Source organism: Microtus pennsylvanicus, chromosome 9 (genome assembly GCF_037038515.1).
Source record: "Microtus pennsylvanicus isolate mMicPen1 chromosome 9, mMicPen1.hap1, whole genome shotgun sequence".
In the NCBI taxonomy this organism is placed as follows: Eukaryota; Metazoa; Chordata; class Mammalia; order Rodentia; family Cricetidae; genus Microtus; species Microtus pennsylvanicus.
In genome coordinates, this window is record NC_134587.1 from 36,538,919 (window position 1) to 36,554,055 (window position 15,137).

General features: G+C 34.3%; 1 protein-coding gene across 1 annotated transcript in view; it reads left to right on the top strand.

The window, feature by feature from the left end:
• Lrp1b (LDL receptor related protein 1B) overlaps positions 1 to 15,137 on the top strand; it is a 1,720,116-nt gene that overhangs the window by 1,617,756 nt on the left and 87,223 nt on the right. Inside the window, exons 73-77 of the mRNA XM_075985306.1 lie at positions 1,910 to 2,035; positions 3,540 to 3,677; positions 4,753 to 4,887; positions 8,189 to 8,308; positions 9,950 to 10,191. Of these exons, the coding sequence (XP_075841421.1) occupies positions 1,910 to 2,035; positions 3,540 to 3,677; positions 4,753 to 4,887; positions 8,189 to 8,308; positions 9,950 to 10,191 (761 nt within the window). The remainder of the gene's footprint in view (positions 1 to 1,909; positions 2,036 to 3,539; positions 3,678 to 4,752; positions 4,888 to 8,188; positions 8,309 to 9,949; positions 10,192 to 15,137) is intronic.

Genomic DNA, 15,137 nt, shown 5'->3' on the forward strand with positions numbered 1-15,137 from the left:
GCCACATTCACAATTAATTCACAACTGGCCACATATTGCCTGGCAGCTCAGATACATAGTGTGTGAATACTTTAGAAACTTATTCTCACCTAAAAGACTGTAACTCCTGGGCTACAAAAACTGTCTGTGAGAGAGGAGGCTTCCATCTTAGCTACAGCTTGGTTCTCTGTAAGGCAACAAAAGTTTTTGACGATCTCAGAAACAAGTTTTAGTCATCTAGTTGTGATAAAGAACAAGAATAATGGAAAGAAGCTGTTTTTGTTTGATATTCCTCTGGGGTCTCCCTGACCACCTCATAAAGGTGTTTCCCACCAATTTCCTGGAGATTTCACTAGTATTCTATAATTTCAATTAACAACTTTTTCCAGTCCTGCATGGTACCCGAAGATAGATACCATATTTGATTTGAATCTTTTGTTCACGTACAAAAGTGAAGATATGCTGATAAAATTCCGGAAGGTGTTGGTAAATTACAACTTCAAATGTGGAACAACATGAAACTTAAAGTAAGAGACATTCATAACTGGTTACAAAATAAAAGAATTTCCTTGGAAATATAACAGAATTTAATTAAATCAAGGACTTGTATGAGAGTCACTTGTGTCCTGGAACAGACATGAAGTACACATGTAAACTCTTCAAAAAGATAAGAATTCAAGCTGTAGGAGTATATAGGACAAAATAATAAGAAGTCTATTAGGCCATGTGTGCAAAGTGTCTTAAATCTTACATGTAAAGAGATAGATTATTCTAGAGGAGATAAGAATAATTTGTTAGCCGGGCGGTGGTGGCGCACGCCTTTAATCCCAGCACTCGGGAGGCAGAGGCAGGCGGATCTCTGTGAGTTCGAGACCAGCCTGGTCTACAAGAGCTAGTTCCAGGACAGGCTCCAAAACCACAGAGAAACCCTGTCTCGAAAAACCAAAAAAAAAAAAAAAAAGAATAATGTGTTAGGTTGATAGTTTCTCTAAGCATGAGAAATGTATCAGAAAATATTTAAGATATGGCTCTGTAGGAGATTTTAAAACTAAGGCATTTTTATGGTGATTGTTAGGGATTAGAAAGAAAATGATATGTCCAGGGACAGTATCTACAATGTGTCATAACTACATAAAGTTATGAATTATTGATAGTAAGGAATATAAAATAATTTCAAATTTCTTGCTATGATGTGCCATTAACAAAACCATGGTGATAGCCATATCTTAAATGTTAACAGATGCAGTCAGAGGACAGTATTAGTGGACGAGTGAATTTGTTGCAGTTAAAATACTTTAAGTAGATTGTACTTCCATACACTCTGGAGATCACAGATCTAGGGAAAAAGATGACAAAATTTAGTATATAAGCACGGGTAAATATATAGGAAGAATATAAGAACTAAAGGAAGAATTCAAGAGGAAGCAATTCAGTGCCATGGACAGAGCAGAGCATATTTCTACATATGAGTAATACTTAGAGTGATATTTTAATTTAGGGACAGATTACTGAAAAATAGGATAGATAAACTTTTCTGACTTTTATAATCACACACTAAAATGAATAACAAAGATTTCCCCACAAACTTTAAGCACATATCTAAATATGTGTTTAAACACAGAGTGTTAAAGAACCAGGACCAAAGGTTGATATTTTATCCTGTCATACATCTAGTGAAATCATAACTGCAAATTTGATAGTGAAACTTGCTTCCTTTCTTACCCCATTTTATAATTTTTAACTATGTACCCTTCTGTGATTAGTGACTTCAAAAATGAAAGATTATATTTTTTCTAGTCTCCAAGATTAGTCAGTCATTTTCCTACTCAAGACAAAAGCTGCATTATCTGATTTAAAGCAAAGTACATTCTTAATAACTACATGCACCTGAATGAGTCACTTTGTTTTTTCTCTGTTATTGTTCTTTCAGTCAAATTTCTTTGCCCACCCTCAAGACCTCACAGATGCAGAAATGACAGAATCTGCCTACAGCTTGAGAAAACATGCAATGGGATCAATGACTGTGGGGACAACTCTGATGAAGATCACTGCAATGGTAAATCTGTCCAGTTGGAATTATTGATTTATAAGCAAGTTGCAAGATAAGAGAATGAATTTACTACTTAAAATTACAGCAAAGAAATCCTTGTGGTTATATGAAGGTCTATTTCCAGGCAGCACAGTTGAAACAGCCATTCTAAAGTAACTTCCTATCATTTCATCTGCATAAAAAGGGTGAATGGCTTTATCCAATGCCCCCTACTATGACACTTCATCCAAGAATATATTAATATCATGAGAGAAACAATTTGATTTTAAGGAATCCTTTGTCAAAAATAGAGGTGGAGGTGAGAAAATCTGTATAAAGTATGTGTAATTTTAGCTTTTCTTCATAATTTTGAGATAGAACTCATGAATAACACTATTGATGAAGATAAGAATCTGAGTCTAGACTGGCCATGGACCTTATTGTGAATCCTACTACCATTATTGTGCTAAATGCACAGAGCAGTAAAATGCAATACTGACCCATAGAACAGTACATTTTCAATCCTCTCCGGATAAGCATCTATTAGAGTACTCTAATAGAAATTATTAATTAATATTAATTAATAAATAAAATTAATATAAAAATTCACAATTAGTCAATGTAAAGAGAATAAGAGACTATGAAATGACCAACCCAAAGTAGTGTGTATATCATACTTTCTTTCTCAAAACAGAGGCCTGTGTGAAAGAGGGAACAGAAATACTATAAAAGGCCGAGGTGATGGATACTTCAAGGAAACAGTGTTTTCCAGACAATGGAGCATATGTACATATTAACTCTCTGAAACCATGACAACATACATAAGTCTTATACAAGCTTAAGTCAGACAAAATAAAAAAAAGCAGCTCAGATGGTTGCAGGGAGTGGAAGTTCCTCTCCCAGCCAAGAGGAAATTCACAGTTGATGACTGCTTGGAGAGGAAAAGTTCATTTTCTTCAATGAGTTACACTGGGTATAAGAAGCGCCGCCCAGGGGCAGGCTCCGTACTCAGGAAGGATTGGCCAAGACAAACTGGACAATTTGGTTCTTTTCTTTTTCTGTTATTTATTTGTTCATTTAAATGAGAAAGAGAGAAAGAGACAGAGAGACAGAAACAGAGAGAGACAAAGAGACAGGGAGAGAGAGAAAATATGAATTTGATGAATTTGGGCAGGAAAATGGCGGGGGTGAGATCTGGAAATTGTTGGAGAAGAAAATGAATATGATCAAAATATACAATATGAAATTCTGAAAGAATAAATAAAAATGTGTATACATTATTTAAAATTTTGCATGGGGCATTTTATATATTTTCTCATAAACATTGGGTGTTGGTTAATATAGGGAATATTTATTTTTTTCCAAATTCAAAAACTCTAAAATTTGTTTGTTTAGGCCCGAAAACTTAAATTTTAAGATATAAAATATGTGTTTGCATACATTTAGTATGTTGGTGAACACATTGTGAGCTCAATATTTTCAGTCTTATGGTATGAAACACTAACTAACCACTTTTTCTATAATTAAACAGGTGAACTATCATTCAAAGCCAAGCCTTGTAAAAAGGATGAGTTTGCTTGCAGCAACAAAAAGTGCATCCCCGTGGAGCTGCAGTGTGATGGGCTCGATGACTGTGGAGATGGTTCAGATGAACAAGGATGCACAAAGAGTATGTGGGTTCTATTAAGAAAGTACAGAAAGAGGGAGGGGGAAAGGAGTGGGGGGAGGGGAAGAGGAATGGGGGGAGGGGGATGAAAATGGGAGGCAGGGAGAAGGCAGAAATTTTTTCAATAATAAAAAAAAGAAAGTACAGAAAGACAGATTTCTAACATGAAATTATTCTACTCTTGTCTGGAGACAACTCTTCACAGTGTACTTTGTTGAAGGAACATTTCTTGGAACATCACTCAGTTTTATGACTGAGATAGAACCACAAGTATCTTTGTTAAAGTTTATTTTAATTATTTGAATTTTCTGTATATCAGCAGGGACATATCATACTAATTCAATTTTTAAAATTGCAATTATTTTTTTATGTATTTTTTTTATTGATAAAAGGAGAATAAGGAAAAGAAAGAAAAAAAAACAAATTATTTTTGAAATTTGTTTAGTTGATGTGGTATAGAGACAACTCTATACCACAAACTCCTCTGGTTTGTTTACATTTAAAAGTACTTTCCTTAATGGAAAATAAAGTAGGGAAATAAAATACCATGCTAAAATTAGAGGGCAGTCTGTCTTTGTTCTAATAGCATTTTAACCAGTTTTCCATTCAGATGTGTTTTTATTAGTGTGTCCTGACTAAAATTAAAACAAGCTATTGATTTAACCTTTTGACTGGAGTAACTTGTTAGTCCTTGACAAACTCTTCTGCAGGGAGGTAGTAAAAATCTTGAGGTCATTGATAGGAAAGGTTATTTCTCTTGGAGAAGGATGTGGGATGGGGAAATGTTCTGATGATGGCCTTTCAGGAAGATCATTCACTTGTTACTCAGTTTTAGGAAGTATTGTGTCTTGACAGCAACTGTCAATATCTGTGTCATCCGCTCTCTCAGCTGTATTTAGTGTAATGAGCTCAGTCTTTTTCTGCCTTTTATAGGAAAAGGGGGTATGAATGCATCGAAAACTGCATCTTTAATAGAAATTTTTCATGCAGTAAAACAATTACTTCAAAGTAAAAAATAAACTCCCAATTCAAAAACCAGAGTCATATTAGTTTTGATTCTACTATTCTTAAATCCTAGGTCTCCGTGAACACAACTGTGAGGACAATGGGAATCCATGTGGAGATGATGCATTTTGTAATCAAATAAAAACATCTGTTTTCTGTCGCTGCAAACCTGGGTTTCAGAGAAACATGAAAGGCAGACAGTGTGAAGGTAAAGTATGTTTCCTCAACAGCTTGTGCTCAAATCCTTGGCTTGTATAGATTTCCAAGGCTGCTAAGTTGTGAGGTGACAGGGAATGATTTTCATAAAAGCTATGTATAGCTATGTGCTGCCATTTCAGTTTTGAGAGAGAGAGAGAGAGAGAGAGAGAGAGAGAGAGAGAGAGAGAGAGAGAGAGAGAGAGAGAGGGAGGGAGGGAGGGTGGGAGGGAGGGGAGAGAAAGAAGAGAGTGATGAGGTTATTTTCATGACTAAGCTAACCATCTCTGAGACTACAAAGCCATCTCTAAACAAATAACAAATTCAGACCAGCCGGTATTTCAGTTGTGTCATAACAATTCTGTTTTGAAATGCAAATGAGGAATTTATTGGTTAAGAACTATCAAAGTATTAGACTCATTTCCTGAAAGAATATTTGAGAAGATCCATTTCTCTTGACAGTGGCATTTGTCATGTTGTGACAGATAATTTACTTTAAGAAACTTGTAAGCTTTTGTACTAGCATCATGTTTTAAACAATCCTTCATCAAATGTCTTTAAAAATCCAAAGTCAGTGTCTAAATGACTTCCTTGTCAACTGGCTTGTAATCCTATAAAGTTGGGCATATAGTAAAGGAAAAAATACCAAAGTAAGTTATAGGTAAACCTAATTTCCATTAGTGCTTTACCTATAGAGTTATGAAGTACACTACAAAATATGTACATTCTTGCAATTTTCTCTGAAAAAAAACTTTATAAGCATATTTATCTGTTATCATAATTTAAGATAATATTTAATATCTGGCTGGAATTTTTACACTAAATAAAATATTTTTATTAATTTTATTAATAATTTTGTTATGTGTAAGTATATATGAGTTTTTGTGAAGACATGAAAGCTAGATTTTGACATCATTCCTCTGTAACTCTCCACCTTTTTTTGGTGAGATGAAACCTCTCACTAAACCTGAACTTCAGTGATTGGTTAGATTGGCTGTCCAGCCAGCCCCAGAAATCCTCTTCTTCACGGTGTTCCCTTTTTCCAAGTGTTAGGATTACAGGTGCTTCTGTGTTGCCTAGTATTTTATGTGGAGGATGGGCATCTAAACTCAGTTCGTCACACATATTCATCAAGCCCTATACCCAATGAACTATTTTCCCAGCCCTGCCATAAACATTCTACTATAACTTCTTATTCTAGCTTTTTTCTCTTTAAATTCCTGATTTAAAAATGACTTTGTAGTTTATCAGACAATATGAAAAAACTAACTCATTATACTCACACAAAGAAAATGAAAGCTATGCTTTTATACACTTCGAATTATCTATTTTCTTACCACCATGAATCACTGAAAGTTTATAAACTAAGTTTTCTCTATTTGAATAAACCATTTTTTTTCTTTTCCTAACTGTGTCTATTAATTATATGTTATTACATTTAAACATAAAGCAAAGAAAGCCAGCCTACAAACCACAATTTCAGAGAACTTAGACAACAATGAGGACACTAAGAGAGACTTACATAGATCTAATCTACATGGGAAGTAGAAAAAGACAAAATCTGAGTAAATTGGGAACATGGGGAACTTGGGGGAGTGTTGAAGGGGAAGGGAAAGGCAGGGAGGGGAGCAGAGAAAACTGTAGAGCTCAATAAAAATTAAAAAAATAAAAACAATCTGATACCCATCAACAGATGAATGGACAAGAAAAACGTGGTAAGTAAACACAATAGAGTATCCCTCAGCTGTAAATAAAAATTAAGCCATGAAATTTGTAGGAAAATGGATAGAACTGGACAAAATTATACTGAGTGAGACAACTCAGGCCCCAAAAGGCAAATAGTGATACTTTATGTTTTCTCTCATCTGTGGATCATAGCTCTAATTTAATTTAAAAAAATATGTAATTACACACACACAAAGAGCCTGACTCTTCAGACTATATTTCTGATAGTATTGATTACCTAAAGAGTCTGAATAGTAAGCTCTGTTTTGGAATACTGCTCTCAATATTTTCTCTCTGAATTTACTTTATTTTTCTGTAGTTTTGTAGCCTGTCTTGTAACTAGCTTTTATACTTTTGTAGACCAGGTTGACATTGAACTCATAGAGATAAGCATGCCCCTACCTCTTGTGTGTTGGGATTAGGGATTAAGGACATGCACCGCCCAACAATATTTTCTCATTTTATTCTATTGCAAGGGAAACAGAAGCACTACTAAATTTGTCATTTCAAATAACCATGTTTTCATTATTTCTATATACCTCTATTTTATATACAAGTCAATTCAGAACATTAACTAAATTTGTGTATACAATAAATACATTTTATAGTAAATAAATCAATTTCCATTTGATATTGAGAAGGAAGACGTACTACCTAAATTTTGCAACTTAGCTTGTTAGAGTCCTTCACTAGGTAATATATAAAAAAGAATATAAACATTGCTCTTTTGTATTAAATTTAAACATGTTAGTTTAAATAGCCAAAATGAAGAGAGAACAGAGAGAGCAATAGAAGAGATAATAGATCCTGTGTCAGTTGTGATACATGTATGGGATTAGAATGGCCACTTTAAGGTCAGGCTCTTCAAATGTCCATGGTGGGACAATGGGGAGCTGATCAGACTACCTTAGATTCCATACCAAAAGTTAGTCATAGAAACAACTGACTCTCTAAAGAAAGAAGAAAAATCTTCACTAATTTAGATAATTAAGTGTTGACATGATACACTTTACTTCATGCCTGTATATTTTACTTGATGGCAAGTACATGCTCATTTTCTGTCCATGTGTTGAACCCAATACAGAAATTAATTGATACTACAATACTTCAGTTGTTCCTGGGGAAGGGCCATAGCACAGGCAACAGAAGCGCAAAGTTGAGCTCAAACTTTGTCTGTGTCATCTGCAGGCATCACTGGGAGTGGTGTGTAACGTTGGACCTTTAGAAAAGGGCTAAACAAAAAACAGTCATCCCACTTTACTAAGTCCTATTTGAGACAAGATTTTAACTTAGAGTCTTATTACGTAATCAGAGAAAATATACAAAATGTAGGAAGCAGAGGGAAATACGTGAAAGTGGAGGAGAAAACAGCATGGTCAACAATCCACCTGACCTTGACACTTAGTTTTCAGTTCTAATTGTGTGCCCTTAATTCAGTGGTATATTTTGAGTCACAGACATAAGTTCTTTACCTTATTGCTGACTTCGCTCTGTGGATTTGCTACTGGGTGTTCAGGGTTTCTGTTTAGTTCTCACAATAGTCCTTGTCTTGCAAAGGTGAAGATGGAATTTGAGCTCTTCTCTTGTAGATCTCAATGAATGCCTGGTGTTTGGTGTCTGCTCCCAGCATTGTATAAACACACACGGATCGTATAAATGTGTCTGTGACCAGAACTTTCAAGAAAAAAACAACAGCTGCGTAGCAAAAGGTAAGTAATTAAAAAGCCATTTCAATTTTGTCATGAATATCTTATGGGGAAAATTATGTATATTGAATTTTAGCAAAATGTAATATTCTTTAAATTATTCATTCATAGAAATATGAAATATTTATAGATTAGTGGCAGTCGATGTGGCTTTTTATTTTTATTTCGAAATGTTCATTGTATTTCCATTTAATTAAAAATATTATTTCTTTATTCTGGAAACTTCCAAAGTCTCCTTTGTGGACTCTTTATAATATATGCAATAGATCACTGTGGCCCCAATTGCCCCTGCTCAGTATACCACTAGACCCTGATCGCTTTTATCTCTACCTTATTTTCATAAATAGTATAATTCTAAGTAACTTACTGAGAAAATTATTAAATATAGAGAAAAATGCTAAAATTACTTTGTATTTGAAGCAACTTGTCAGTAGAATAAAAAGTTTAAGCATGAGTCTGATGACCTAAAAACTGTGTTTCCATTGATGATTCTATATAAGTAAATGTAAGAACTTTTTGGACCACTGTACCACAGTGAAATCATAAGGAAAAGTATTATAAAGAGAGGACCTTTTTATGTGGGACCTCTTAAAGTTTGAATATAAATCATGTTTCTTTTCAGAATGTTGATAGAATTTTTTTAAAAAAAGTTTAAATGGCAGATATGGGTCTTAGACTATTGAATAAAAAGATTTCATTGCTCATATAGTTTTACAAAATTATACAGCTTTAATATTCTCAATTACAGGGTATTCTTAATAAGACATAGTTACATGAGAAAACTGGGAGAAAATGATAGAATATAGCACACCATTTGTACACAAATGTGACAAGTTCAACTAAATTCAGGATACACTATTATTTTTATCATGGTTATTTGCAATGCTATATATTCAACTCAATTTCTTTATATTTTAATACAATCGAAATTCCCATATGGTTTTACTTTTCAATCAGTATGAAAGTGGTATTAGTATGTCATAGATGTCAAAATTAGGATATGCTGTCCCATTAATTGGGAATGAAATGGAAATTACAAAACTTTAATATAACAAAGAATGAAACCTGTTAAAATGATAACAAAGCAGTACAGAATCCGGTTTAGTAATGGAATTTGTACAAAGCCCTGGGTTGTATCACCAGCCCTGAAAAAATAAAATAAAAAGAGTTCAATAGTTCTAATTATATAAAGTTATATGAACACAAGGAAAAAATAACCTTTCCTTTCTGTAGCCATAAGTAGTAATAATTCAGGGTTCATCTACATACGTACAAACAAAAAAAAAACCACAGAGGGCTTTTTCTTAATTAAATGAGAATATAGGACAGCATTTAAACACCAAGAATCAAGACATTAGAACACAACATGTTGTGATTTGCCAAAGACATTCTTTTCAAATGCCTAATTTATACGCATAAATTAAGCTGTGTATTTAGGAAAACTGAGACAGCAATAGATTACTTTACAAAAGTGTTGACCAGAAATCATTGCCGTGGAGAGTGAAAGATGATATAAAACCAGTTGCTTTTCACTTTGGAAGAAACTGTATAGAGAATAACAATTGACGATAATTGAAAGCACATCATTTACTTTGCCCTAGTTGAAATTTCCTCTATTTTGTATTTTATTATAATGATCTGCAGGCTCTGAAGATCAAGCTCTCTACATAGCTAATGACACTGACATCCTGGGTTTTGTATATCCATTCAACTACAGTGGCGGTCTTCAGCAGATTTCTCATGTTGAACATAATTCAAGAATAACAGGGATGGATGTGTATTATCAAAGAAATGTGCTTGTCTGGAGTACTCAGTTCAATCCAGGTGGGATATTCTACAAAATGATCGACGGCCGAGAAAAGTGGCAAACGAACAGTGGCTTGATTGTAAGTAAATAGTAAAATATCTGAAGGCCACGCCTTCTTTGCACATCCTTGATTAAAAAAAAATCAAAGTGTATAAAAAATTAAGAATCGTTTATTCATCCCATATGAAAATAATTTTTTTTTATTTTCATAGCACCATGTTTACTAAATTCCAGTTTCTTTTTGTTTGAATGCATTTGCCTTTGCTATTAAGGATGAAAATGAATAGCAACTGGCAGTTTTGAACATTTTGTGTTTTACATATAAAATTCATGTATTGTGAACAGAAGCATTTTTCATTTTAATGTGGGAATGGAAAATGCATGTACTTTTTGCATTAGAAAAAAAATGTTATTGAGACAATGATTTCAATTTTAACAATATCATAAGTCTACTTATGGGACAAGAAACCTACTAGGATTTTCACTATTCCTTCCTTCTTTTGAGAATGGTGTTTTGAGAACATGTATACCAGAACACCATATGATGGGCGTGTTGGCTGTCACGATTATTTGTGATGAGAAATATAAAGCAGAGAATTTATTTAGATTTACAGTAATCAACAATCTGTATTCATGTTAGAGATTATCAAGTTATTGTGTATTTTTTAGTTTGAAGTAACCTGGAGGAAAAGAGAGGTGGATGTGTATTTTGAAGGAGTTTGGCTATTTTCTACAAAACCTGAAAGTCAAGTAGTATCTCAGCAGGGTCTAATTGAACTGTACACTTGAAATGAACAACGGTGCCTGTTTCAATTCCTCACCTTTTTTTTTTTTTAACAACAGAACCCATCACAAAGATAAAAGCTACATGAATGCTCTTTGGTGCAGTGTGGAACACATCCTCCTTTTATGCTATAAAATATTTATGCTACATGAATGACATTTGATCAGTGTGAAACACATTATAAATTTATTTTTAATATCCTCTTCTTATTTTCACTGAAGTGAATTATTTTGTTGAGGGTAGGGGCATGTACCCTCAATACAGGCGCTTTTGGAAGCCAGGACATCTGCGGAGCTTGAGTTACAGGTAGTTTTGAGCCATCTTACAAGGGTGTTCTGAGAACTTAGTCATCTGCCTGAGCAGCTCACATTCTGCTCTGCTGAGATATCTATTCTGGGGTAAATTTAATATTAACAAAACTAATAAATTCAGATTTAGATTAAGTAAACTGTTCGTAAAATTCCCAGTGTGACTGAAGTGTTTCTCAAGTCATCTTGCCATAAACAGTGTTAGGTAAATGTCCTGTGTACTCAGAACAGGCCTAGGACAGTCAGAAACATTTAGCAGGTCATTCAATCATTCATCCTGCATAAGTATTCGTTCTCTCTATTAGACCACCAGATGGCATATAGTCATTGTTTATGCAAATGTTAGCTCTAAAATGATGTCTGTTTTCATTTCATTCATAAAAATGAAAGTTGCTTTTCGATTTATTTGCTTGCAGTTGGTGTCATGAAGATCATTAATTGGCCCAGCTTTGAATTCTGTTTCCGTTCTGTATCAGTTCTTTAGTTTCTTTGTACTACAAATTTTAGGAATTGAAAACTAATGAATTGCATATTGTATAATTATTAAATATTTATTACATGAAATATGTTAAAATTTAATATTAGCCAAGTACATTGTAAATACTCTGTACCTTCTTGCAATGACAATATTGATAAAATTGACTGACAGGATGCTGGAGATAATTTGCAGCTCTCATATCTGATCTGGTGTTTGCTAAAAGTCACTTATATGTTTAATTAATTTTGGTGTGGTTTTTCAACTAAAATCATTTATTTTTAGGTAAGGTGATATATATTTGGTGTTCTTTAATAGGTATAATATTTATAGATTATAAGTCAAAATCGTTTAATATTTGATAATTAAGTTTTTATTTTTATACAGACAAATGTATATGCATGCATCTTTTATTTATACAGTGCACATTTTTATTTGCATCAGTGTCTTTTTTAACTTTTTCTTAGCTTTATTAGAAAATTGCTTATAATCACTGACAAGGATTTTCATTAGACTTGTCTGAAACAGCATATGAAACCTAACTTTCTTTTCAATGATTGTGATGACTTTCTTACAAAGTCTAGCCTATTTTGTTTACTCCTTTCTGAATGATCTTAACTAGCAGAATTCAAAGGGGAAGCTGTGAATTGCTGTAGGGTAACACTATTTACTGTAGACCACTAATGTGTTGATCATGAGTCAGTCAGTAGCTGAATTAATGCCAAGATCATACAGTGTGGACTGCTGAGCCATGGGTTTTAGCAGTTGTCTCTATATGAAATTCTCAAGAATTTCAGGAGCTATACTATCTTTAAAAAATAAAAGCTACCCCAGTGAAGGCAATTGCATTGTGCTCTCCCCTATTGCTTTGCAATCTGAGAGTCTTAATGGATAACGAGGGAGGAATCTATTCTGACCACCTTGGTTTAGTATAAATTTCAGATAAATTAACATCTCTGGCTCAAGACTAGACATCTGAAAAATAATTACCATATTGAATCAAATCATTCTGAAGCCCATTCCAGGTGATTTCACAAAGACATTCAATGGAGTTTGCATCTGTCAAGGTCTTAGACAAACCTGTTATTTATCTGAAATCCATCATGTGTATAAAAAGTCCTTTAATCTGCCAGGTAAAATTGTGTCTTTCTAACAGTCGCCAGCTGGTCACCAATTAGATCAGAGAGTATCCAATCTATTTTGTCTTCTAAGTTTTGACACAAGCGTGGAATAATATTAACTGATGCTTCTGTACTCCTAGAAAACAAAATTCAAGAATTTTCCCTAAGGATGATTATAAAACATTTCTTTTGATATCTAACTCTACAGGCAAAGAAGAGAAAAAAAAAACTTAACCAAATGGTAGATATGTTGGCTTTTTTCTCTGTCAATTTCTTTTATTTTCCTTAACATTTTTATTAAAAATTTACATGTAATATATTTTGATTGTATTCTTTCCCCAGACTCCTCCCAGTACTCCTCTCTTCCCTTCCTCCCCAACTTCAGGTTCTTCCCTCACCATCTCTTTAAAATAATGAATCAGAAAAAAACAAGAAAAAATGAAAAGCAAAATATATAGAATAAAAAAGAGTAAATGAATAGAACAAAAATACTAAACCAAAACAAAAAGTACACAAAATCAATGGAGTTTATTTTGTATTGGCCAATTACTTCTACACATGTTTGATGCTCCATTGGAGAAAGCTGGTTTCTCTTTCCCAGTGTCTGTTAGATATAGATTCCTGGTTAGGATTGGGACCCTGGTTTTACTTCCCCTCTCAGTTCTAGGATTCAGTCTCATTTGCATCTGTGTAGGTCTTGTGTGTGCTGTCCCACTCTCTATAATTTCATATCTGTATTGATCCTCTTCTGTCTGGAAGGCATTGTTTCCTTGGAGCCATCTATCATCTCTGGCTCTTGAAATCTTTCTGCCTCTTCTTCTGCATAAATCTCTGAACCATGAAGGAAATGATGTGATAAAAACGTCCCATTTAGGGCTGAGTGCTAAAAGACTTCTGAATAGTTCCACATTTTCTACTTGTGGACTATTTGTTAATTACCAACTTTGCAAGAAGAAACATCTCTGATAAAGGTTAAGTGATGTTCTGTTCCATGAGTGTAGCAATATATTGTTAGGGTTCATTTTAATGTAGCAGAATAATGGTAGGGTTTCCCTTGGGTCTGCTGTGCATCTAGTCACAGGTTCCTGTCCATCTTTGCCATGTCAAGTATTGGCTTCATCACATGGTCCTAAAATCCAATCAAAAAATAACTTGTTATTTCGATAGCATTTATGCCATGATTGTACTAGTTTATCTTGCAGACATATCTCCGTTGTAAGTAGCAGAGTTGGTACCTGGGTAATACTGATGATTACATTTCTTTTCTGGTAACATGAAGAGTACCATTTAGTCCCATGACATCTTGCCAGCCAGAGGTAAAGATTCTAGCTGATTATCAGTTCGATTTTTCCATGTTTGATAATAAATCTTTAGCAGAGTTGTGCTGTTGTGGCGCACACCTTTAATCCCAGCATTTGGGAGGCAGAGGCAGGTAGATTTCTGTGATTTAAAGACCAGCCTGATGGGCAAGAGCTAGTTCCAGGACAGGCTCCAAAGCTACAGAGAAACCCTGTATAGACAAACAAACATACAAAATCTTTAGAATTAAGTTCTTACTATCCATTAGGTTTTGGAGAGCCTTGACACTAGCCTGTGATGTTTGAGGGTGTCTCTGAAGACCCATTGGTCAAAATAGGGTTTAAACTATTTCAGGCACTGAAGGTTTTATTCTGTGATGTTAAATGTCTAGTAGGGGCATAGTGTCCCTATAAGGTGACTTTATGTAGAATTCTAATATACAATTAGGGGATCTTTTACAGTAGTGGGTTTCATTTCTTAGTTGTCTCTTTCAACATTCCTTCCTTTATTCTGCATATACATTCACCTCCCAATTTTATCCTTGATTTCTAGTTTCCTGTTTTTTTTTTTGTTTATAATAATAATATATTTCATTTCCTTCTTTGGGGGGAGATTCCTGGACTCTTAATTTTTAGTTAAGTCTAGTTATTAACCTATGTAAGTATAAGATGGCACGCCAAATTAGAATATCCTGATGGCTAAGAATGTGAAACGCTTCTTTTTTTTTCTTTTTATTTATTTATTTTTAATTAAAAATTTCCACCTCCTCCCTTTTCCCTCCTCCTCCCCCTCATCCCCGTCTCCCTCCTTCTCCAGTCCAGAGAGCAGTCAGGGTTCCCTGCCCTGTGGGAAGTCCAAGGTCCTCCCCCCTCCATCCAGGTCTAGGAAGGTGAGCATCCAAACAGACTAGGCTCCCACAAAGCCAGTACATGCAGTAGGATCAAAACCCAGTGCCATTGTCCTTGGCTTCTCACTCAGCCCTCCTTGTCCGACACATTCAGATAGTCCAGTTTGATCACATGCTCCATCAGTCCCAGT